The sequence below is a fragment of the Cervus elaphus genome, chromosome 27 (genome assembly GCF_910594005.1).
Source record: "Cervus elaphus chromosome 27, mCerEla1.1, whole genome shotgun sequence".
NCBI lineage: Eukaryota > Metazoa > Chordata > Mammalia > Artiodactyla > Cervidae > Cervus > Cervus elaphus.
The window spans coordinates 60,132,438-60,156,436 of NC_057841.1; the positions used below are offsets into that span (position 1 = coordinate 60,132,438).

The following is a 23,999-nucleotide window of genomic DNA, read 5'->3' on the forward strand; positions in this document are numbered from 1 at the left end:
GGATTTCAGTATTTGGTTAGGAAATTATACAGCATATAGCATTTAAAGGGAAAGAGTAGTTCCCATTTTAGCTGTTATCTTTTGGAATGGCAAAACCCAGTTACATTGTTACTGCAGAAAGAAGGAAAGGCCAGCCTTATTAGAAGATACCTGAAGGATGGCAAGACGGGGAAATGGTTCATTTCTTTCCGTGTGACTCTGTACAACCAAATCACTAGGAGGAACTTATTTCTATAGAATTTCTTTTCTTTTTTTTTGGCTGTACCCCAGGATAAGCGGGATCTTAGTTCTCTGACCAGGGATCCAACTCACACCCCCTACAGTGGAAATGCAAAGTTTTGACCCCTGGATTGCGAGGGAATTCCCCATATAGGCTGCTGTTTTATGTGGTATCCTTTCAGTAATCTAGTGGTTCCGACACACACCTCGGACATAAACCAGATAAATCGCTGATTGTCTCCGGCCTCGTGCTGTCTGTGGTAGCAAATGATCATCTCCATGATTTGTGTGCAAGGAAGCATGGAGAATGCAAACTTGCGGAAATTCTAATAAACTCAGGTTTAAAAGTCACTAAGCCTCTTGATTACTCAGTGGCCGACCTTGAGGCAGCTTATCGGTAAGAGGATAAAACGGAAAACTAATCTCCGCATACGCAGAGCTGTTATTTAAACACTTTAGGAATGATTTCTTGTTTGTAATGCCATTTGCCGGCGTTCTTTTGGAAGTAAAAGGATAGAAGTACCATCTTCTCGTCTCAGCTCCCCTCTCTGCATTTTAATACTCCCCCACTCTTGCCGCTATCTATTTATTATCTCTGTCTTTTAAAAAAAAGCCCAAAAAACTCAAGTCCATCCTTGATTTAGATTTCCTCAGTTTTTACCCAGTGTCTTTTTCTTCTGTCCCAGGAGCCCATCCAGGGGATCACATTGCGTTTAGTCATCCTGTCTCCTTAGACGCCTCTTGGTGTGACTTCCCTTATGTTTTATGACCTTAACAGTTTGGAGCGGAGCTGCCTAGGTATTTTCTAGAAGGTCCCTCAGATAGGATTTGTTGGATGCGTTTCCTGTAGTTAGGCTGGGGTCATGTGTTTCTGGGATAACCTGGGGTTCTGTCACATGAAAGGTACTTTTCCTTTTTTAAAAAAAAACTTTTGTATTGGGGTAAAGAATCTACCTGCAATGCAGGAGACCTGGGTTCGATCTCTGGATTGGGAAGATCCCCTGGAGAAGGGAAAGGCTACCCACTCCAGTATTCTGGCCTGCAGAATTCTCATGGACTGTATCGCCCATGGGGTCACAAAGAGTTGGACACGACTGAGTGACTTTCCTTCATTCATTCATAGCCAGTAACAAGCAGTGTTGCCATAGTCTCAGGTGAACAAGGGACTTAGCCCTACACACACATGTATCTGTCCTCCCCCAGACCCTGCTCCCATCCAGGCTGCAAGGGGACGCACTTTTCACACGACTTATCACTGTTGATAGTGACCTCGGTCACCTGGCCCAGAGTGTGTGTGAGGCTTTTGCACTGAGGAGTTCCTCTTTTTCTCTCCCCTTTGTATACTGTCCTTTCTGGAGGAGAGTCGTTGAATGACTGGGACACCTCCATCCGGGGAGGGCATCTACATAAGTTAATTTCATTTCTTCTGCACAGGAGGTCTGTCTGCTTTTCTCCATTTATTCAATTATTCGCATCACTTATGCCACTGATCAGTGTATTTTGTATTTCAGGTTTTAATCCAGTATTGCTTCACTTGATGCTCAAATTGTATCAGCTTGGGCCATTGGGAGCTCTTTAGGTTCACCTCTGTTTCCCTTTAAAATAACCCTCTCAGTGCAGTTTATTTCCTTTTTTTCTGTCTCGTTTGGAGCACTTCCTTAATTTCTGGCACTACCGAATGCTCCAGGCTCATCTTGCGTGTTTCCTGCCCAACGCTGGAATCGGCACTTCTCCCAGAAGCACTGGTACCTTCCGGCGGAGCCCAGCGTCAGGAACCCTGGTCTCGGGGCCGCCCGCCCTCACTCACCCTGGTCTCGGGGCCACCCGCCCTGACTTTGGTCTTCCCCAGGCATCCGCCCCAGTGCTGGATTCACTTCACAGGCCACATGTCTTGTTTTTCATCAAACCTTTCATACCGTTGCCCAGACCCGGTTTTTATAGCTGTCAGATTTTTAGACTGCATCAGGAGGAAATTGCTCCTTGGATGAGCAATCAAGCTGCTCTTATATATTGATTTTTTCAGTGTGTTTTCTTTTCTAGTATCAACACTGCATAGGAATCTGGCTACACATTTAGACTGAATTTGGTTGGTGATACACTTGGTCTGTGATTTGTGTCTTTTATTACAGTGTTTAAAAGGATTTTACAGATTCATGAACCTTAGGGAGACAGTTAAAAACCTATTAAAATTAAAATTTGAGCATTTGGTTTTATCAAGGCAAAATAAGCAGATGAAATAAAATGGACCTGGGAGCTTGAGGTTTGCATTTATCATTCCCAATTTAAGGTGCAGCTTAGAGGGTGGAGAATGCCAGGGGTAGCAGATAGTTAGTGAGAGGTTAATTAAACTGTAGGCAACTGGAACAATATAAAATTCATATTTTCCAGATATGATTTCTTCTCTATATTTGTCCTTCGTGGGAAACCCTGTCCGGGAACCTGTCTGAGCCCATGTCTTTCTTTGAAGCGTGCAGGGACCAGACGCTGAAACAAAGACTCCTCTTTACTCCTTGTCTCAAAACAGGTGGAGACAGACATTGTTTTCTGTTCCCCACATTGCATTAATTGTTAATCACTATTTTATTTTGCTCTACTGACTTGAGACTCAGAATGTAGCTTGATAAAATCCTTGGGTCTCCTGTGGGGTGCCTTCCTCTTGAGGGTCCTGAGGGTCTGGAGAAGGCAGGTGTCACCCCAGCCCTGCACCCGCCTTCCTCGGGGCACAGAGCCGCGGGTCCTGCCAGGTGTGCCTGCCAGGCTTGCTGCCTCTCGGGGGGAGCTCCGCCCCGGGGAGCGTTGGTCCAGAGCGTGGCTGAGGTTCGGGGGGAGCTCCAACCCTGGGGAGCGTTGGTCCAGAGCGTGGCTGAGGTTCGGGGGCAGCTTCGTCCCTGGGGAGCATTGGTCCAGAGCGTGGCTGAGGTTCAGGGGGAGCTCCGCCCCCGGGGAGCGTTGGTCCAGAGTGTGGCTGAGGTTTTGGGGGAGCTTCGCCCCCGGGGAGTGTTGGTCCAGAGCGTGGCTGAGGTTCAGGGGGAGCTCCGCCCCCGGGGAGCGTTGGTCCAGAGTGTGGCTGAGGTTCTGGGGGAGCTCCGCCCCTGGGGAGCGTTGGTCCAGAGTGTGGCTGAGGTTCGGGGGCAGCTTCGTCCCTGGGGAGCGTTGGTCCAGAGCGTGGCTGAGGTTCGGGGGCAGCTTCATCCCTGGGGAGCGTTGGTCCAGAGTGTGGCTGAGGTTCAGGGGGAGCTCCACCCCCGGGGAGCGTTGGTCCAGAGCGTGGCTGAGGTTCGGGGGGAGCTCCGCCCCCGGGGAGCGTTGGTCCAGAGCGTGGCTGAGGTTCGGGGGCAGCTTCGTCCCTGGGGAGCGTTGGTCCAGAGTGTGGCTGAGGTTCGGGGGGAGCTTAGCCCCTGGTGAGCGTTGGTCCAGAGCGTGGCTGAGGTTCGGGGGCTGCAGAGCTCAGGCGGGCTTGGGGGAGGGTGGTGCCCGCCCGCTGCTCTGGGCATCTCTTCGCCCCCCTCTCTGGCTCTCATCAGCTGGGCCATTGGTGCCTTGGCCTCTTACAATGGCAAACCCAGATGCGGCTCACACCTCAGCCCATGGGTTCCATGCTGAATGTGGTGAGCCCCGATTTCTGACCCTGAGCCCTGCGGTACCAGCCCCGCTGCTGAGAGGGCTGCCCCCCACCCCCTTCCTCTCCTGCTCAGACCAGGCGCTCTGTGGCGAGTCTGCCTCAGCCGCACAGGTCTCCTGGCTCTGCCTGCAGGTCTCTGGGCCAGTTGTGGGATGAAGAGGGGAGGAACGCTTGTTGCAAATCTCCGAGCCCCTGTCCCCTGTGTTTGAATGTTAACGCTTTTTGTGTGGTGTAAGGATGAAGGCAAGAGGCGAAGGGGGCGGCAGAGGATGAGATGGTCAGATGGCCTCACCCGCTCAATGGACATGAGTTTGAGTAGACTCCAGGAGACAGTGAAGGACTGGGAAGCCTGCTGTGCTGCAGTCCATGGGGTCGCAGAGAGTCGGCCACGAGAGTGACACGGCAACAACAACCACACATGGTCCTGGCAGGCTCCCTCTAGACCCGGTAGCAGCCACCCTCCCCACAGCCCTGGGGCGGGGGTATGCTGTCATCTCCACTTCTGGTGGAAAACCTTCCAACCCAAAGACGCTGAGAGCACGGGGAATGTTGGTGCGGAGACATTCAAGCTCATTCTCTTCACGAGGGTTTCTGTCCCCAGAAACCGATTTATTTTAGGGAACTGTATGGATGAGTTTTGTACGCTCCTGCTTATTAGTGACATGACAAGAATGTGGGTCAGTAAGTAGATCCCCTGGAGCTGCAGAGAGAAATAAATAGGAAATTCATCATCCCCCTCCTTTGCATTCATTCATCACTCAGAGAACAACTTCTTTTACAGCCAGTAAGTAAGCCGTATGAGGAAAAGAACTTTCTAATAACGTAGACGTTGTATTAGAAGTCATCTTTTTTGTCGACTAGACATTAGCTCATAAATATTTATAAAGCTGGAGGGGGGCAGGGTGGGCTTAACTTAACTCTAATGCATGATGGCAGCTACAGAATTGGTGGAGCCATTTGGGAAATCATTCAGGCGTTTGTGTTTGCGGACCGGAAAAAATGACCTGTGGTTAGATCAGAATTTCTCTTTTTGGAGAGTTTCAGTATTTACTAGCAGAATGGAGGCTGTCCTGTAGAAAGAAATCTGTTCACCATGGAAGAATCCAGCTCTTTTAAACAGAATTCTTCCTGGAGGAGAGTTGCGTTACGGGGTTGTGTTCCTTTTTTTGCTGTGTAGCAAAGTGAGTGAGTTCACACGTGTGTCTGAGTTGGTGTATTTCAGGGTTGCGTGTGTAAAAAGCCTAACAAGGTCCTTCAGAGCTGGTGTCTGTTTCACAGCACGTGAAGTGCGGCCCATGAACCACCTGTAATACGGTTAGTTCTGTGTTACACTTGGTCTCTCTCTTTGGGGTCTCTCCTCATTCCTGGTACCTTTAATTTTTATTTACACATCGTAAAATTCTCTGGGTTTGAAAGGTGTAGACACGTGTGTCCACCCCCACAGTTGAGATACAGAGCCGTTACGTCACCCCCCAGGTCTCCTCCTATAGTCTGGATTTTTAGCAGTGGTTTTAGGAGAGTGGAAAGGGTTGGGTAAGGAGCTGGGCGGAACTGGATCTTCCCAGCGACAGAGAACTTGGCTGTGAAGGCGGCGTCCCCGTGGCCAGGGCGTGAGGGTCAGGTTGCCAGATCGAGGTTGGGGGACGTTTATTCAGCTGGTGCTGTGTTAGCTGCTCAGTCGTGTCTGACTCTCTGTGACCCTGTGGACTGTAGCCCGCCAGGCTCCTCCGTCTGGGATTCTGCAGGCAGAAATACTGGAGTGGGTCGCCCTTCCCTTCTCCAGGGCATCTTCCCCAACCAGGGATTGAACCTGGGTCTCCCACACTGCAGGCAGATTCTTTACCATCTGAGCCACAAGCTGGTAGGTAGAAGTAATAGAGGGTTTCTCTGGTGTCTTCGTGGTAAAGAATCCGCCTGCCTATGCAGGAGACACGGGTTCCACCCCTGGCCTGGGAAGATCCCCAGGAGAAGGAAATGGCAACTCTCTCCAGTGTTCAACAGCAGCGGTAACAACAGCAGGGGTAACAGAAGTGGCCTAAAGTCCTGGAGCCGGGCAGAAAGCTGGTGGTGAGGGCCGGCTTGGAAAGGTCAGCGGTTTGGGAGAGGGCAGGACCTGAAGGCAGGCGGCCCGGGGAGGGGTCCTGCCTGTTGTCTGTGAAGCTGACCACAGAGGAAAGAAGGAAGCGTGGAGTAGGCCGCCAGGGAAGGTTAGAAGTGGTCTGTGTCCCCTGGCAGGGTGGGAGTTAACGACGAGGGAAAGAGAGGGCTGTGGAGTGACACCGAGGAGCACTCTGTGGGGAGAGCGGCAGGGATCTGCTGTAGTGCTCCCCGAGCAAGCGCAGTCCTCCCTGGAGCGGGCGAGGTCCTACCCCGAGTGGGCACGGTCCTCCCAGGAGCGAGCGCGGTCCTCCCGGGAGCGGGTGCCATCCTCCCCCAAGCAGGCACGGTCCTCCCTGGAGCGCGGTCCTTCCCTGAGGTCCCCTATCAGCTGCAGAACCAGGTGTGAACGCAGGGCGGCTTCTTCCTGCAGAGCCTCTGTTTGACCCTCGAGAGCTGGGCGTTGGGAGGAGCAATGCCAGGAAGTAGGCCAAGAGTTGGCGAGAGGAGCTTCTGGAACAGGCTGAGGTTGGTGGGGACCGTTCGCCTCTGTTCCCTAGGGGCTGGAGAGGCAGGTGCTGGGAGGAGGGCAGGGGAGGGCCCCGTGGGCAGAGCCTGGAGGCAAAGTGAAGGACCACCTCGGGCCAGGGCGGGGTGGACTTACTCTTGTCTTTCCCGCAGGATCGAGTGACTCTGTTGGTATTTCCAGAAGCAGTTTGAACTTTCACATCGGTTGTTTTTCAAATCAGGAATATTAGGTACAGTGTTAAGAAGAAAAAGCTGCCTCAGCCAGAGTATCCATATGTTTTTAATGATACCGTTCGGGCTTCCCACGTGGCTCAGTGGTAAAGAATCTGCCTGCAATGCACGAGATGCAGGTTTGAACCCTGGGTGGGGAAGATCCCCTGGGGAAGGAAGTAGCTACCCACGCCAGTGTTCTTGCCTGGGGAAATCCCGTGGACAGAGGCGCCTGGCAGCCTGCAGTCCATGGAAGTCCCCAAAGTGTCGGACATGACCTAGAGACTAAACAGCAACACTGATAGCATCAGGGTTCAGTGAAGCAAGAAGATACCTCTTCTGGATAACTGCAGCCCTATGAAGTAATTTCCTATTAACTTGTACAGAAATAAAGCGTGTATCCTGTTCTTTTCACCACGTGTGTGAACTTTTGACACGTGGGGAGCTACCCTGGTGGAGGCTGTTTAGAAAGTGAAGTTCTCCTGGTCTCAGCGGTGGTGCTGGGGTTGAGGGTGGGATGCCCCCACTGGAGGTGAGGGGCTTGGGTGCTCAGTGGTCCAGGGTCGTGCTTCCTCCCAGTGGCTGGAGAGAAGCCTTAGAACTGCGTGGTGCCCTGACTAACTGTTCAGACCCACCTGGGGCCCGACGAGGGTGCAGTGATGGAGATAAAGGGGGCTCCTCCTGGACATTCTGGTGCTTGCGTGGGGCCTTCATATGGCACGTACTTAAAAGATTCAGTAGCTCCATTTCTTGTTGCTTATGTTTTTCCTCCTCTAAGCTGTGCACACGTAGCCATTCGTGTGCGTGTCTGTGTGTGTCTTGGTCACTCCAGTCGTGTCCGACTCTTTGTGACTCCATGGACTGTAGTCCACCAGGCTCCTCTGTCCATGGGATTCTCCAGGCAAGAGCACTGGGGTGGGTTGCCATGCCCTCCTCCAGGGGATCTTCCTGATCCAGGGTGAAACCCACATCTGTTGTCTCCTGCACTGGCAGGCGGGCGTTTTGCCACGAGTGCCACCTGGGGTGTGTGTGTGTGTGTGTAGCTGTGTGTGTGTGTGTAGCTGTGTGTGTGTGTGTAGCTGTGTGTGTGTGTGTAGCTGTGTGTGTGTGAAGCCTGTGTGTGTGTGAAGCCCGTGTGTGTGTGTGTGAAGCCTGTGTGTGTGTGTGAGAAGCCGTGTGTGTGTGAAGCGTGTGTGCATGTGTGTGTGAGAAGCCGTGTGTGTGTGAGAGAAGCCGTGTGTGTGTGTGTGAAGTCCGTGTGTGTGTGAGAGAAGCCGTGTGTGTGTGAAGCCCGTGTGCATGTGTGTGTGTGAAGCCCGTGTGTGTGTGAGAAGCCGTGTGTGTGTGTGAGAAGCCGTGTGTGTGTGAAGCCCGTGTGCGTGTGAGAAGCCATGTGTATGTGAAGCCCGTGTGCGTGTGTGTGAGAAGCCGTGTGTGTGTGAGAAGCCATGTGTGTGTGAAGCCCGTGTGCGTGTGTGTGTGAAGCCCGTGTGTGTGTTTGAGAAGCCGTGTGTGTGAAGCCCGTGTGTGTGTGTGTGTGAGAAGCCGTGTGTGTGTGTGTGTGTGTGAGAGAGAGAGAGAGGAGTGTCTGCCAGGTTTTGGGGTCCAGTCTCCTTGTCCGTCTCTCACCCTTTCCTCAAGAGAAGCACTGAGGCAGAGATGTAGCCGATTGGGTGTTTTTTGGTGGTTGTTTGTTTTCAACTCCACAGACTGGCGCCTATTTCCAGCTGGTCTAGGAAGAGCGAGTGAAAAACATGAGGCAGATTTGTGTAACTGAACCTGCTTGATGTTTGGGGTGGAACTGCAATGAGAAAATATTTTTCCCCTGATAAGCAGTTCAGATTGAAGTGAGATACAAGGAAAATGGTCACTTGGGGGACAAGAAATGTGATTTTTTTTTTTCTCGTTTGTGGTTGAAGAGTTATCATGATGGAGAGCCTTGAAAATGCTGAAGATGGAAAAGGGCTTGGGGATGGAGGAGGAGCCCACGGTGTGTACTAGTGTGAGGGGGAAGGCAGGCAGGGGTTGGGAGGCAGAAGGTCGGGAGGAACCAACCCCTGCTTATTTCTTTGAAAACACAGTAAACCTGCCTAGATCACGTTCCACGAAGTACAAATTAGATGTCACACACTGTGTAATGTGCAAAGAGCTTCATATATTTGAAGGAAAGATCAGAAGGTTAGAAATAAGAGTCAGATCCATTAATCTGTTGAATTATTTCTTTGAAAAGCTCTTCGGTGGCCCGAGGAATGCCAGGAAACAGTGAGAAGCAGAGGCCCCCAAGAGGACAGCAGTCTTGTGTCATCACAGTTGTTCTGTGAAAAGTTTGTGGAATATGGTTGAGGCGGTCTGCGGACTTTGGTTTTCTTTAGGATTATTATGACTTAGCATTTTATTGATTTTCATGAAAGAAGCTCAGTTTCTGCATTTACACGGGGAAGCTGACGTGCTGCCCACCAGATTGGCTTCTGCACATTCATTTTGCAGGTGTGTATCTGGGGATTGTTCGAAGTTGGGTTCAGTGGTTACATGACGCCTGAGCCTTCTAAGCCTTCACCCTCTAGTTGGAAACTGGCAAGTGGCTCCATGAATTTTTTTATTGCAAAGCATAAGAGGTATGGTTAAGGGGTGAATAGGTTTTTCTCTAAGTTCTTCTTTTGATTTGGTAAACTTTTGACTTTCGCCACAAAGATAAAATAGCTTACTATAATTTTAAGCGACTTCGGTAGGAAAGGAAGTGTGTTGTCTGTGTCGTAGGAGGAAATAGAGTGATCACGTGACAGACTTTGGCTCTTTCATTTTCCTTTTTTAGAAACAGGCCTAGCATCTTTCCACCAGACATTTTCAAGGTGAAAGGACATTCTCCATTAAGCACAAATGCAGTTAGTGAATTCTACGTTATTTATGTGGGGTTTAGTTCTAAATTAAAAGACAGTTAATGCCTTTGAAGGAAGCTATATTTCACAGGGTGTAATGAAATGAAAGACTTTGTTGCAATAACTGAACTTAATTCTGTTTCAAAGTCAAGCTGTTGAGGGGTTGGGAAGAGCAAATGCGATCTTTTTATCTTTTAAAAAAGAAGACTGAGATTAATTTTTGTAAATTTTTTTAAGCAAAAGAATCTATTTTTAAAACAGTACTTAGGAATTGCAGGAAGGAGACTTCAAACATAAGCATGTCTCTGTGTACTTGATGGAGCTGAGAAATGAGACCGGAGGCAAAGCCTTCTTCCCCCGCCCCTGCCCCCCGCCCCGGTGGGAAATTGGCTCTTGCCTTCCAGACTGTGGGATGGGCGAGGTAATAGGACAGCGTGATTGTGGGCATGAACAGCGTTTCTATAGACCAAGAGAGCCGCGTGAAGTTACAGAGAGCGGTGTTCGAGACAGTGACGATACAGCCGAGGGCGCTCAGCTCGCCGCCACCGAGGGCTCAGGTTTCAGATGGGACGGCGCGCTTCCAGCGTCCGCTGGGCATTCACCTTACAGCCTGGATTCTTTCCGGGGACCCGGGAGGGCTGACTTGTACGGTTTTAAACCACTGCTAATTCACTCTTACCTCTCCAGTGTCCCAGTACTTCATCCCCAAAGAGTTCCATCCCCAAAGGTTCATCTTCCTTAGAGAGAACGTATGTACACCTTAGGTGTTCAGAAGAATGGGGAGGAGGGCAGGTGTGGCTAGATGTCAACAGAGAAAGTTAGTTGCTCCTGCTTTGGGAATGTCTCCTGGACCCTTGGGGCATTTGCAGACCCCCAATTCCTCTCTGGGGTTTTCCAGATCTTCACTCTGTTCAGTCAGTTCAGTCGCTCAGTCGTGTCTGACTCTCTGCGACCCCATGAATCACAGCACGCCAGGCTTCCCTGTCCATCACCAACTCCCAAAGTTTACTCAAACTCATATCCATCGAGTCGGTGATGCCATCTAACCATCTCATCCTCTGTCGTCCCCTTCTCCTCCTGCCCCCAATCCCTCCAAGCCTCAGGGTCTTTTCCAATGAGTCAACTCTTCACATGAGGTAGCCAAAGTATTGGAGTTTCAGCTTCAGCATCAGTCCTTCCAATGAACACCCGGGACTGATCTCCTTTAGGATGGACTGGTTGGATCTCCTTGCAGTCTAGGGGACTCTCAAGAGTCTTCTCCAACACCACAGTTCCAAAGCATCAATTCTTTGGCACTCAGCTTTCTTTATAGTCCAACTCTCACCGTACATGACCACTGGAAAAACCATAGCCTTGACCAGACGGGCCTTTGTTGGCAAAGCAATGTCTCTGCTTTTGTAACGTCTCACTCCTTCAGTGGCGCAGATAGGGAAAGATGGCGGGCCGTGCGGTGGGCGACCCTGCCGTCAGCGGTTAGACTCTGCTGGAGAGGCCGCCGCGTGTGCGCCCGTGTCTGTGCACCAGGCGGGCGCCGGCCGTGTGAGCAGGCGGAGCCGCGTGCCCAGGGGCCCGCTGCCGGCCTGCCAGCCACGCTGCTGCTGGGAGCTGCCCGTCACCTGGCACGTTTTGTTTCACATGGTGACCTTTTTTAAATTTCTTGTGGTGTGTGTTCTGGGCCACCCACCCACTGAGCATTTGTTCTTCTGTTCTTTGTTCCTGAACCGACTGCCCTCTGGGATGGACAGTGTGAAACCGGATGATGTCTTTTATTCACCAAAACCATAAAGAGAAGGCAAATGACGTAAATCCCGTGTAGCTGTAAAGAAAGGTTGGAGGGACTTGGGTGGAGCCCAGCCACCACCGGGGACTCCCAGAGCCTGGATCCCAGCCCTGGATGAATGGTGGCGTGGAAAAGCCACCTTTTAGGGCCATCCAGCTCCAGTCCGGACCTGGGGGTGGTTCATGAGTCTGTGTCTTGAATTCTTTTGAAACTGATGTGTAAACGTGGATCATCATGGCTGGTGAAGACAGATCACAGGGATGCTTCGCTAATGGTGGTCTCATTGTGATTGTTAAATTTATAAAGGCAAATTGATGCTTAAAAATACAAGTGGTGACATTCAGGGATTATTCCTAAGTGGGTGGACTCTTAAGTGGATTTATTGTCTGACAGATGGACTTTTAACTCCTGATATTTTGCAGTTCATTTGAAAAAGAAAATCATAATATCAGACGTCCCCGTTAGAGCTGACGTCTTGTACATGTTTTCATGTCATCGTCTGCCTGGAAGTGTTGCACTTGGATCAGGGGGTGGGGTTCATTGTTCCCCGTCTGGTTCTCCAGGCGCCCATCTGTCCATCTGTGAGAGAAGAGGCTCAGAGTGTTCTCTCTGGGCTGAGCAAGACCATCTAGAGAAAAGGATGTGCGGCTTCTGAGACATAAGTGAGCGGAAAGAGATTTATTCTTCAGCTCCTATTGAACCCTAAGTGTTTATTTCATATGCAATAGTAGTTTTTCCCAGCAAAATTCTTTGTGAAGTGTTTGGATGGGTCCCAGAGTGAGTGAATATTGCTGAGGGTGTCTTAGCACCTGGTGATGGATTTATGGTTAATGTGAATTTTCACGGGTATGTGTATTGTTGCCTGAGTAGGGATTCTACTGTGATCCTTGTATAGTTGTTTTTCATTAGGAATGCATGGCTTTTTTTTTTACAGATTATATGAGAAAAAAAATCATTAAATACTTCATAAAAAATGTAAGACAGCGTCTCACTGATATAAAGCAAATATAAAAGAGGAACAACATAATAAATATTGACAGGGAAATAGCCATTCTTTTCTTGTTTTTTCTTTAACATCCTTCATCTGTTCTCACTCACGGGTTCCTCTCTCTCTTTCTGTTTTGCTGGTGCTAAGTCGCTCAGTCGTGTCCGACTCTTTGCGACCCTGTGGATGGCAGCCCACCAGGCTCCTCTGTCCATGGGATTCTCCAGGCATGAGCACTGGAGTGCCTTGCCATGCCCGCCTCCAGGGGATCTTCCTGACCCAGGGATTGAACCTGCGTCTCTTGCATCTCCTGTATCGGCAGGCGGATTCTTTACGACTAGCTCCACCTAGGGAGCCCCAGGAGAGTCTGCTGCTGCTGCTAAGTCGCTTCTGTCGTGTCTGACTCTGTGCGACCCCATAGACGGCAGCCCACCAGGCTCCCCCGTCCCTGGGATTCTCCAGGCAAGAACACTGGAGTGGGTTGCCATTTCCTTCTCCAATGCATGAAAGTGAAAAGTGAAAGTGAAGTCGCTCAGTCGCATCCGACTCTTTGCGACCCTACTGACGTCTAGGTGTCTGCGAATGGCTGAGGCTGATTCTTATGTTGAAAGTTGCCTGAAGGTCTTCCCTGGTGGCCCTTTCAATGCAGGGGGTACAGGTTTGATCCCTGGTCCAGGTGCTAAGATCCCACATGCCTCCTGGCCAAAGAATAAAACAGAGACAATATTGTAGTGAAGTTAATAAAAACTTAAAAAATTGTCCACATCAGAAAAATCTTAAAAAAAAAAACAACAGTTGCCTCCAGCCAGCCCCGACCCTCGTCTCTTCCGACGCTGATTGTGACTTGAGTCCGCTTCCTCCTCCTCTTGCCCGTTTCTCTCTCTCCTTCTGTCTCCTGTTTCTCATTCTCCGCCCTGCTTCCCTCCTTCCCTGGCCTTCCTGGCGGCTGACCTCCCCGCCACCGACGGAAGGAGCGGCCTCAGGGAGGCGCCCTCGCTGCCCGAGGGTCACCGCGCTGGGGTGGGGTGTTGTTCCTGTTGTACCTCCTATTTCCCGGTCCCCGACCCATGTGTCCTCTTGGCTAGTTGGCGTTTATGGCACCCAGGCGAGTGAGACGCTGCCCGTCCCTAGGCAGTTGGCAGGCCAGTGGGTAAGAAGAGACCAGTACCCACGCAGTGTAGCGCGTACAGAAAATAGCGCCTCAGAAGATGGGGTGCTCCAGGGTTCACGGAGGAGGAGGAGCAGGCCCCCAGTAGCATGAGGGCTCCTTGTCAAGACCCCAAGCGGTTTGTGTGTTTAACATCCTTCCTCTGTAGTCGGGGGCTTCCCGGGTGGCGCCGGTGGTAAAGAACCCGCCTGCTAATACACGAGATAGAAGAGATTTGGGTTCGATCTCGGGGTTGGGAAGATCCCCCTGGAGGAGGGCATGGCAACCCACCCCAGTACTCTAGCCTGGGAAGTCCCGTGGACAGAGGAGCCTGGCGGGCCACAGTCCACGGGGTTGTGGAGAGTTGGACATGACCGAGCACACACACGCTTCTTTTAGTTACGGCTGTGACTGTTCATTTCCCTGAAGCCCTGCACCCTTCCATCACCCAGGGGCTGTGTGGGATTAATGGAAGCACTTCTTTTCAGCCTGTTGGCCACGCTGACCTAGCCTGGCTGCGGAAGAGAGGGCCTCCCTCCTGTGGGCTCTGCCTGGCCCTTGGGTCCATGTTGCCCCATGCTGGGAGTGAGTCCGTGGAGGACCTTCAGCTGCCACAGCCACTTGCATGACCGTGTTGACTGAGTGGTTATTAGAGGCAGATGTGCGTTCCCTTAACCAGCAAAACTGCCAGAGTAGGGAGTAAGGTGGAAGGGACACTATAGTTTTCTGGTGGGAGAGTATTCCTTCTCCCCTACCATCATGGGGGAGAATTAGGGTTAAATAAAAACTGATAGAATGAGCTCCTTGGGGATTTTTAAAAATCTCAGATGCAACTTGATTAGCAGTAGAAGGCTTATGCTGGCTTGGGATGCTCACTTCCATGGATGAATTGAAATCTGTAATTGGTTTTTTGGCCTGTGTTTCTTTTAATGTGATACCCCAGATCTGACAGTGACTATATTAGGGATAACTTTGCCTGTAGAATGAAATGCTGTCAAGGTCAAAATACGTTTGGAAGTAGCTTTTTGTGAAAACAAGGAGACGAATCCAACGATGAACAGTATTTGCTGGTGGTTACCCCGGAACCTGTTCTTTGTGCTTTAATAGTTTTGATCTGCTTGTTAGAGAGACTCTGTACTGGCTGTGCTGACAGCATTTTGGAGGAATTGCTTCAAAGTTGTAATCATCAGTTTATACTCGTTCTCGGAACGTTTGTCCACTTTGGCTCAGCATGCCGACTTTATGATAAAGGCACACGGGGGCTTGCTGTCTCACTGGTAGCCATCCCCGTGTCGGTGTGAATCCTACAGGGACGTCTGTCTGAGCGGGGCGTTGCTGATGGAATTGTTTTTCTGTTCATTTCACAGAACATCTGATCCAATTCATGACCATGGGGGATATGAAGACCCCCGACTTTGACGACCTGCTGGCAGCGTTTGACATCCCCGACATGGTCGACCCGAAAGCAGCCATCGAGTCTGCCCACGACGACCAGGAGAGCCACATCAAGCAGGGTGCGCAGGCGGACGACGACGCGCACGCGCCGTCCTCCTCGGACGTGGGCGTCAGTGTCATCGTGAAGAACGTCCGCAGCATCGACGCCTCGGACGGTGCTGAGAAGGACGGCCACAACCCCCCCGGCAACGGCCTGCACAACGGCTTCCTGACGGCCTCCTCTCTCGACACGTACGGCAAGGAAGGATCGAAGTCCCTGAAGGGAGACGTGCCTACCTCAGAGGTGACCTTAAAGGACTCGGCCTTCAGCCAGTTCAGCCCCATCTCTAGCGCGGAGGAGTTTGACGACGACGAGAAGATCGAGGTGGACGACCCCCCGGACAAGGAGGACCCGCGCGCGGGCTTCAGAGCGAACATGCTGGCGGGCTCAGGCCCCCAGCAGGACTACGACAAGCTGAAGGCGCTCGGGGGAGAGGGTGTGAGCAAGGCTGGCGTCCCAGTGCCGGGCGGCCTTGAGAAAAGCAAAGTCGTCAAGAGGGAGACGGAGACAAATTCTCTAAACCTGAGCGTTTACGAACCTTTCAAAGTCAGAAAGATGGAGGATAAGCTGAAGGAGAGCTCTGAAAAGGTGCTGGAGAACAGGGTCCACGAGGGGAAGCTGGGCTCCGAGAAGAACGATGCTGGCCTTGGTGGCACGGCGGCATCGCGGACCAAGCCGTCCTCCAAGCTCTCTTCCTGCATCGCCGCGATTGCGGCGCTCAGTGCAAAAAAGGCCGCCTCTGACTCCTCCAAAGAGCCGGCGACCAACTCCCGGGAGTCCTCTCCGTTACCGAAGGATGTCAACGACAGCCCTCGAGCCACCGAGAAGTCTCCTGAACCCCAGAGCCTCATCGACGGGACGAAGAAAGCATCCCTGAAGCAGCCGGACAGTCCCCGGAGCGTTTCCAGCGAAAACAGTAGCAAGGGGTCACCAGCCTCCCCCGCGGGGTCGACACCAGCAATCCCCAAAGTTCGCATCAAGACCATCAAGACGTCTTCCGGGGAGATCAAGAGGACGGTGACGCGGGTGCTGCCTGAGGTGGAGCTCGAGGCGGGCAGGAAGCCCTCGGAGCAGGTGGGGCCCGTGGTGGCCTCGATGACCTCGCTCCTGTCGTCCCCTGCCCCGGCCGCCGTGCTCGCCTCCCCGCCCCGGGCGCCCCTGCAGTCCGTGGTCGCCAACGCCGTGGCGCCAGCCGAGCTGACCCCCAAGCAGGTCACCATCAAGCCCGTGGCGACCGCCTTCCTCCCGGTGTCGGCCGTGAAGACGGCTGGCTCCCAAGTCATCAACCTGAAGCTGGCCAACAACACAACGGTCAAGGCCACGGTCATCTCCGCCGCCTCCGTGCAGAGCGCCAGCAGCGCCATCATCAAAGCCGCCAACGCCATCCAGCAGCAGACCGTGGTGGTGCCGGCCTCCAGCCTGGCCAACGCCAAACTCGTGCCAAAGACTGTGCACCTCGCCAACCTTAACCTCCTGCCTCAGGGCGCCCAGGCCACCTCCGAGCTCCGCCAGGTGTTGACGAAGCCGCAGCAGCAGATCAAGCAGGCGATAATCAGTGCCGCGGCCTCGCAGCCGCCCAAGAAGGTGTCGCGGGTGCAGGTGGTGTCGTCCCTGCAGAGCTCCGTGGTGGAGGCTTTCAACAAGGTGCTGAGCAGCGTCAACCCAGTCCCAGTTTACGTCCCCAACCTCAGCCCCCCTGCCAACGCGGGCATCACCTTGCCGACCCGCGGCTACAAGTGCTTGGAGTGCGGGGACTCCTTCGCCCTGGAGAAGAGTCTGAGCCAGCACTACGACAGGCGCAGCGTGCGCATCGAAGTGACCTGCAACCACTGCACCAAGAACCTGGTGTTTTACAACAAGTGCAGCCTGCTGTCGCACGCCCGCGGGCACAAGGAGAAGGGCGTGGTGATGCAGTGCTCGCACCTGATCTTGAAGCCGGTGCCGGCGGATCAGATGATTGTCTCCCCGTCAAGCAATACCCCCGCCTCGTCGTCCAGCCTCCCCAGCTCCGCGGGAGCCGGCGCGCACACGGTCACCAAAATCCAGCCTGGCATCACCGGGACGGTCATATCGGCCCCTTCCAGCACGCCCATCACCCCCGCCATGCCCCTGGACGAAGACCCCTCCAAGCTCTGCAGGCACAGCCTCAAGTGTCTGGAGTGTAACGAAGTCTTCCAGGACGAGACGTCGCTGGCCACCCATTTCCAGCAGGCTGCAGATACGAGCGGACAAGTAGAGTATCATTTACATTTCGGTGTTTCGGTGATGAATTTGTAGTAGACGTGAGCGCTCTACCCACTATTTCGGGTGGGAGCTCAGCTAGACGGGGGTCTGGCTGTGAGTGTCCGTATATACGTGTACACACGCGCGTGAGAGAGAGAGGAGTGTTTTCATGGAGCAGTGTTCAAATGTGAATCTTCCGTAGAAGTCAGTTTGGGGAGCCGAGGATTCTTTTAGACAGATAGAAACTCTGTGTACTGGTTGAGCTACGGCGTCTTAGATTTAGGGCAGGTAGAGGTGGCCTTAATTGTTGGGTCACTGGCATCTATGTCAGAAGTCTGAGCTCTGACAAGTGATAGTGTCGTGACATTGTATTGAGTGTTGCTGTTGGGCCGATCCCCAGTGACGCCTTTATTAGCGACCATTTGGGAATTTAAAAAATTCCTGTCGTCGTTTATAATTACTGTCTTTTATAGTTAAACACTCCCGGTCGGTACCCACTTTTAAGGCATTTCTGCTTAATGTTGGTCTAGTGTGTTCAGTAACGTTCTCCACTGCAATGAATTTAAGCTACAAATGAAAAATTCATCTCCGTTTAAATAGAATACCTCTGCATTTGTTTGTGGCATTTTTCTTTTGTGTTTTTGTGGTGACATGTAGCTTGGTGTTGGCGAGATGCATTTCACAGTGGGCATTGGCTAGCGATTTTACCTCTGTCATTTTGCTTCTGTCCACGACGCAGCTTCTGGGCAGTCATTAAATGTGTCTTACTCTAAATATATGATACCTGCCATCTGGAAGTCACCGGGCCTGTTGCATGAAATTCACTCAAGCTAGAGAGAGAGAGCGCGGGATTCATTGTCCAAACCGGAAACTTGTAAATTTGGGAGGAGCCCCAGTTTGAGCTGATAGACTCTTGCTTTTGAAGCCCCGGTGGAAAACTGACCTTTTCCTCTGTTTGTCTCCACTATCTCATTTACGAGGTTTATGCTGTGGTTCAGACTTCCGGTCCTGTCAACCATGATCAGTTCCCTGAGGTCAACGACTGAGCTACGTTCTTTGTATTAATAGGATTTGAGTTTGGGGAACAAAAGATGAAGCAAGCCTCCGTGATTTTGTTTTCCCCCTCTGGACGTTCAGCTGAGTGGAAGTGGAGATGATAAAGCGTTTCAGGAGCACTCTGGCAGGGAGGACGCTGGATGCTGTGTGTGTGGTTGTCTCTGACAGTGACCTACTCAGAGAGCGACGCTGGTTCGGAAGGAGTGATGGCTGGCAGGACCCCCAGCGCATCCTGGAGACAGGGCCTAGGTCCCATCTGGGTCCCTCTTCTCTTTTCACCATTTCATCAAAGCGGCAGTCTTCTCTCTGCATCCTAAGGGGATGCAGTTTAAAAACAGAGCGGTTTCCTAGGCTCCGTGTGTTGTGGATGGTGGAGTATGTCTTGATTCCGGTGCAGGGCACCGTCGGCCGGCGGGCTGGCTCAGGGCGGTCCACTCCCTTCCCAGGCGGGAGGAGGCCGCAGGCAGGTCGGGATTTTCCTTCTTCCCTGGCTTCCCCTCGTTTCTGGTTTCTGTGTAACCACATAGGCTCAGGAACCAGCCCAGGTCGAGGGAAGCCCTCCCTCGGGGAGGGGGCGGGCGGGGTCGCCCGGCCGGGTGTGTGCGTCAGGGGCGGGATGTGGCAAGATGCCCGGCCACCCCCGGGGCCCCCGAGCAGGGCTCAGGGCAGGACCTGCCTCAGCTCCCGAGCCAGGCCACCCCATCCTGGCTCTTTCCTCGGACTCTGCCAAGCCAGGGTCCTCTCCGCCCACTGCCCCTTCCCTGAGCAGAGCGTCCTGTTGAGGGAACTCCGACCGCCTGCGGACGCACCTCACCCCCTTCACCATGGCCTGGGGTCTGCACACCCAGGGGCAGCCTGGTCTCTTAAGCGGCCTGGCTAGCCTGGGCCCTGGGGTGTGCAGCGTCTCCCCTTCGTGAGCTCCATCAGCTGACCCCCGAGGCCCCCCGCATCCTCCCTGCAACCCAGGAGGTCCAGGCAGCCCCACGGCTCCTGCTCAACCAGCCTCAACGCAGCGGGAGCTCAGCGCAGCGGTGGGAGGTGGGGCTGAAGGCAGCTCGAACAAGAGAGGAAGGAGAAAAGTTCCTCATTTCATCTCCAGTTTGCTGTTCCCACGACCACTGGCCGCGGTTTACAGTTGGTGAACTTAAATTTGAGCAAGTGCAAAAGTCCACCTGGATAAACTGTTACCTCCGGGAGAAGGACACTCACAACACTTGGTTCAACTTCTGAATTTTGGAAAAAGATCCAAAGGCGAAGCTCAAGTCCAATCTTTCCTGAGTGCCTCTGTCCACGCCCCCTCCTGTCTCTCCATCGGCCTCCCCATTTCTTGGTAACTCATGGGTGAACGGAGCCAGAGGCGGCTGCGTCCCTCCCCAGGGCAGGACCTGTGCAGGGCGGCCTCCCTAGGTCTGCAGAGGGGTCTCAGAATCACCATGTCACAGGGCTCCCCAGCCTCTGCGATCTCATTCCCGCTGATCTGAGGAGGGGCTGATGTAAGAGCAATAGAAAGAAAGCGCACCGTAAACGTGATACACTCGAATCATCCTGAAACCTTCGCTCTGGCCCGTGAAACACTCGTCTCCACGAAGCTGGTCCCTCATGCCAAAAAAGATCGGGGACCGCTGCGTCCTACCGCAGACTCCTACACTGACCCCTGTTCGCCTGGACGCAGGAGGTTAAAGGGCGTGACCTCAGGCGTCCAGCAGACCCGGAGAGAGGTGTGTTGGGTCCCTGGCGCCGAGTGTTCCTTCCCCGCCGGCCTCCTGTGCTCGCTCTCTCCTGCCCACCGGCCACTTACAGTTGCCACGGTAGCTCAAACAGCTTAGCTGATAATGCTGAACGTCCCTGTGCGCCTGCCTGGAGTCTTCTCCAGTCATGTCGTTTTTGAATTAAACTTCATTTCGAGAGGACTGTGGGCTCAGGTGAGAGAGTACAGAGGGGTCCTGTGTGCCCTTTGCCCGTTTCCCCAGAGGCAGCCTCTTGCAGAGTAACTATTAAACCGTGTGAATCCGGGCTTTTGACTCGCATGCTGTCAACACGGAGAACCTTGCCGTGACCACAAGGATCGTTCACACTGCCTTTTTATTTATCGTGATTACTGTCTTTTTGTTTGGCTGCGCTGGGTGTGTGTTGCAGCGCGCGGGCTCCAGAGTGCTTGGGCTCAGGGGTCTGGCACCTGGCTTTTGTTGCCCTGTGGCGTTTGGGATCTTAGTTCCCTGCCCAGGGATCGAACAGGCGTTTCCTGCGTTGGAAGGCAGATTCTTAGCCCCCGAGTTGCCAGGGAAGTTCCATACTGGCTTTTTAGAGCCACAGCCACCTTCCTCCCACCCCTACCTCATTCTTAACCCTTAGGAACCACTGATTTCTTCTCCATTTCTATAATTTTGTCATTTCGGGCATGTTATAAAAATGGAGCCCTACCACATGTAGCGTTTGAGATTGGCTTTTTTCACTCGGCATCATTCCTTGGAGATCCATCCAAGTGGCTGGATGCATCATTGGTTTGTTCCTTTCTATTGCTGGGTGTCATTCATCATATGTTCGTGTCCAAGGTGCTTAGCCCATCCAGTCACTGAAGGAGGTCTTCTTTGCTCCCAGTTTGGGGCTGTTATGAATAAAGCCCTCACAGACACTTGTCTGCAGGCTTTTGTGTGAACATCAGTTGTCATCTCTCAGGGAGGAGACTCCTTTGTGTGCTGGGCTGTGGGTGGTTGCATATTTATGTTATTAACAAATTCTTCTCCACGGTGTCTCAAGAGCAGCGTATGAATGACCTAGTTTCTCCACCCTCAGCAGCATCTGGTGGCAGCGTCATTTATCTTCACCGTCCCGATAGGTGTGTAGTGATCTCCTGGGGTCTTCACCGTCCCGATAGGTGTGTAGTGATCTCCTGGGGTCTTCACCGTCCCGATAGGTGTGTAGTGATCTCCTGGGGTCTTCACCGTCCCGATAGGTGTGTAGTGATCTCCTGGGGTCTTCACTGTCCCGATAGGTGTGTAGTGATCTCCTGGGGTCTTCACCGTCCCGATAGGTGTGTAGTGATCTCCTGGGGTCTTCACCGTCCCGATAGGTGTGTAGTTGTGATGTCCTGGGGTTTTCACCATCTCGATAGGTGTGTAGTGGTGTCTTGTGGTTTTAATTTGTGTTTTCTCCATAGCAAATGATGTTGAACATCTTTTTAAGTTTATTTGCCGTCTGCATATCCTTTTTGGTGAAATGTCTCTTCCTGTCTTTTGCCCATTTTCTAATTAGTTTTTTTGTTTGTTTTTACTGTTGCATGTTAAGAGTTCTTGGTATGTTTTAGACATCAGTCCTTTGTTATGTGGTTGCCAGCCTTTTCTCCCAGTCTGTGACTTGACTCTTCATCTTGTTAGGTCTTTGACAGAGTAAATGTTTTTATTTTTGACGAAGTTCCATTTATCAGTTTTCTCTTTTATGGCTTGTGGTTTTGGCATCATGTGTAAGAACTCTTTGCTCTAGATTCTGAAAACCCTTTTTTTTTTTTTCTGAAAACCTTTTATGTTTTTTTTCTGAAGATGTTTTGATGATTTGTATTTAAGTCTGTGATCCATTTGGGTTACTTTTTGTATAATTTCTGAGACTTAGGTTGAGATTTCTTTTCCCCCATGCATGTCCTTTTTCTCCGGTACGGTGGTGCTAGTAATGAAGAATCCGCCTGCTGATGCGGCAGACTGGAGACGCGGGTTCCATCCCTGGGTCAGGACAATCCCCTGGAGGAGGGCATGGCAACCCACTCCAGTGTTCCTGCCTGGAGAATCCCACGGACAGAGGTTCGTCACTAAGTTGTGTCCGACTCTCGTGACCCCATGGACTGTATGTAGCCTGTCCGGCTCCCCTGTCCATGGGATTCTCCAGGCAAGGATGCTGGAGCGGGTGCCTGGTGGGCTGCGCTCACAGGGTCGCACAGAGTTTGGACACAGCCGAAGCGCCTTGGCACACGTTTACCCGAAAGGCTGTCTCTCCTCCACTGAGTTGCCGTTTTTGCGCTTTGTCAGATGTCATTGAGGCCTGTTTGTGGGTGCTTGTTGGAACCCAGTCGAGGATCTCTCTTTCTGTCCGTGTGACACCCCCTCTCACCCTGCACGTTACACGCTCCGGCTCTGGAGGCTTGGCCTGCGTGTCGTGGGGTAAAGGAAGGCTTGATGGCACTCGCTGAAACCTGCCTTGCCAGTTGCTCCTCCTCTTGCGCATGCTGTGTGGGCGGTCTCTCCACGGTAGTGATGGCCTTGAGTGCCGCTTCACCGTTAACCCACCCTGTGCTCCGCTAACCCCGGCAGGCCTCTGCCAAGAGGTGGGTGGGCATCCGTGGTTTAGCTCCAGGCCCTCTTCACCCTGTGTCCTGCTGCCCCCAGTCTGGATCCCAGCCAGGACCCCAGGGCACGTCAGGCCCTGCCTGCATCTGTTGGCCCTTCTGAGGAGGGCAAGCCCCCAGGCCGGGGTGTGAAATGGAGAATCTAGGTGGACCATCCCCTTCCCAGTCACCCTGAACCATGTGGTGCAATAGAAAGGGGGCACCCGGCACTTTGAACACTGGTACATCAGCCCCGGGGGCGGGCCTGGTCGCTCCGCTGTGTCCAACTCTGCGACCCCATGGACTGTAGCCCGCCAGGCTCCTCTGTCCGTGGGATTCTCCAGGCAAGAATGCTGGAGTGGGTTGTCATTTCCTGCTCAAGGGATCTTCCCGACCCAGGGATATAACCTGCCTCAGGGCAGGAGGACAAAAGGAGTGAGAGGGGGCTGGAGAAGCTTCCCTCTGCTCCGGGAAGTAGTGAAGAGCCCACAGCTGTAGTTTTAATAATGGAAAATGACATGTCCTGGAATGTCGTTGCTTCTCCTCTCGGTAAAACAGCAGTTAAATTTAGCCAAGTACAGACTGAAGCACCTATCACAGCCTCTGAATCGGTGACGTCAGTTTTCTTCCTGCAGACTCTGCATCACCGGTGGAGTCAGAGGGCATTGTGCCCTTCCCCTTTTATTTTACAGTTGAGGAAACACATGCCCAGTTAGTGGCCGACTCAGGACTCAGGGCAGGATTTCTTTCCTGCTAGTTGTTCTCTGGTTTCTCACGCTGACACAGAAGCAGAGAACTTCATAGTCGCACCGTAGGAGCCTCATGAGAATAAACTCCGGGGTTTATGTCCACACTGAGGGCCTCCCTGGCTCAGTGGTAAAGAATCTGCTTGCAGTGCAGGAGACCCGGGTTCAGTCCCTGGGTCGGGAAGATGCCCCGGAGAAGGGAATGGCCACCCACTCCAGGGTTCTTGACTGGAGAATCCCATGGGCAGAGGAGCCTGGCGGGCTACAGTCCATAGTGTCCCAGAGAGTCGGATGCAGCTGAGCGACTAACAATGTCACATCCACACTGGGGCTTCACGAGTGGCTCAGGAGTAGAAAGTATCCCCCTGCCAGTGCAGGAGCCGCAGGAGCTGATGGTTCAACCCCTGGGTCGGGCAGATCCCCTGGAGGAAGAAATGGCAGCCCACTCCAGTCTTCCTGCCTGGGAAATCCCATGGGCAGAGGAAGCTGGTGGGCTATGGCCCATGGGGTTGCAAAGAGTTGGACTCGACTGGACACAGGCAGAATTAGATCTTGGCTCTTACCTGCCACGTATCCATGATAGCTTCAAGAATGCAGATGAAGGTGACTTACCTGCAGTGGTCCTTATTTTTAGGGGTTGCTGATTCACTTTAGGTTAAGGGACGTTATGGGAGTCGTACAACCTGGTACAATGTGCCTGGTG

General features: G+C 52.6%; 1 protein-coding gene and 1 long non-coding RNA gene across 8 annotated transcripts in view; both read left to right on the plus strand.

Moving 5' to 3' along the window:
- The window catches only part of ZNF532 (zinc finger protein 532), a 105,940-nt gene that overhangs the window by 31,348 nt on the left and 50,593 nt on the right, over window positions 1-23,999 (plus strand). For all 7 annotated transcript variants that reach the window (XM_043889688.1, XR_006338227.1, XR_006338228.1 and 4 more), the window contains one exon: window positions 14,832-17,191. In XM_043889688.1, coding sequence (XP_043745623.1) covers window positions 14,849-17,191 — 2,343 coding nt within the window. In that variant the 5' untranslated portion in view covers window positions 14,832-14,848. Of the gene's footprint in view, window positions 1-14,831; window positions 17,192-23,999 lie in introns of those variants that run through there.
- Window positions 17,198-21,741, plus strand: LOC122685039. The gene is made up of 2 exons (XR_006338229.1): window positions 17,198-21,074; window positions 21,114-21,741. It is a non-coding gene; the product is annotated as an uncharacterized LOC122685039 (long non-coding RNA).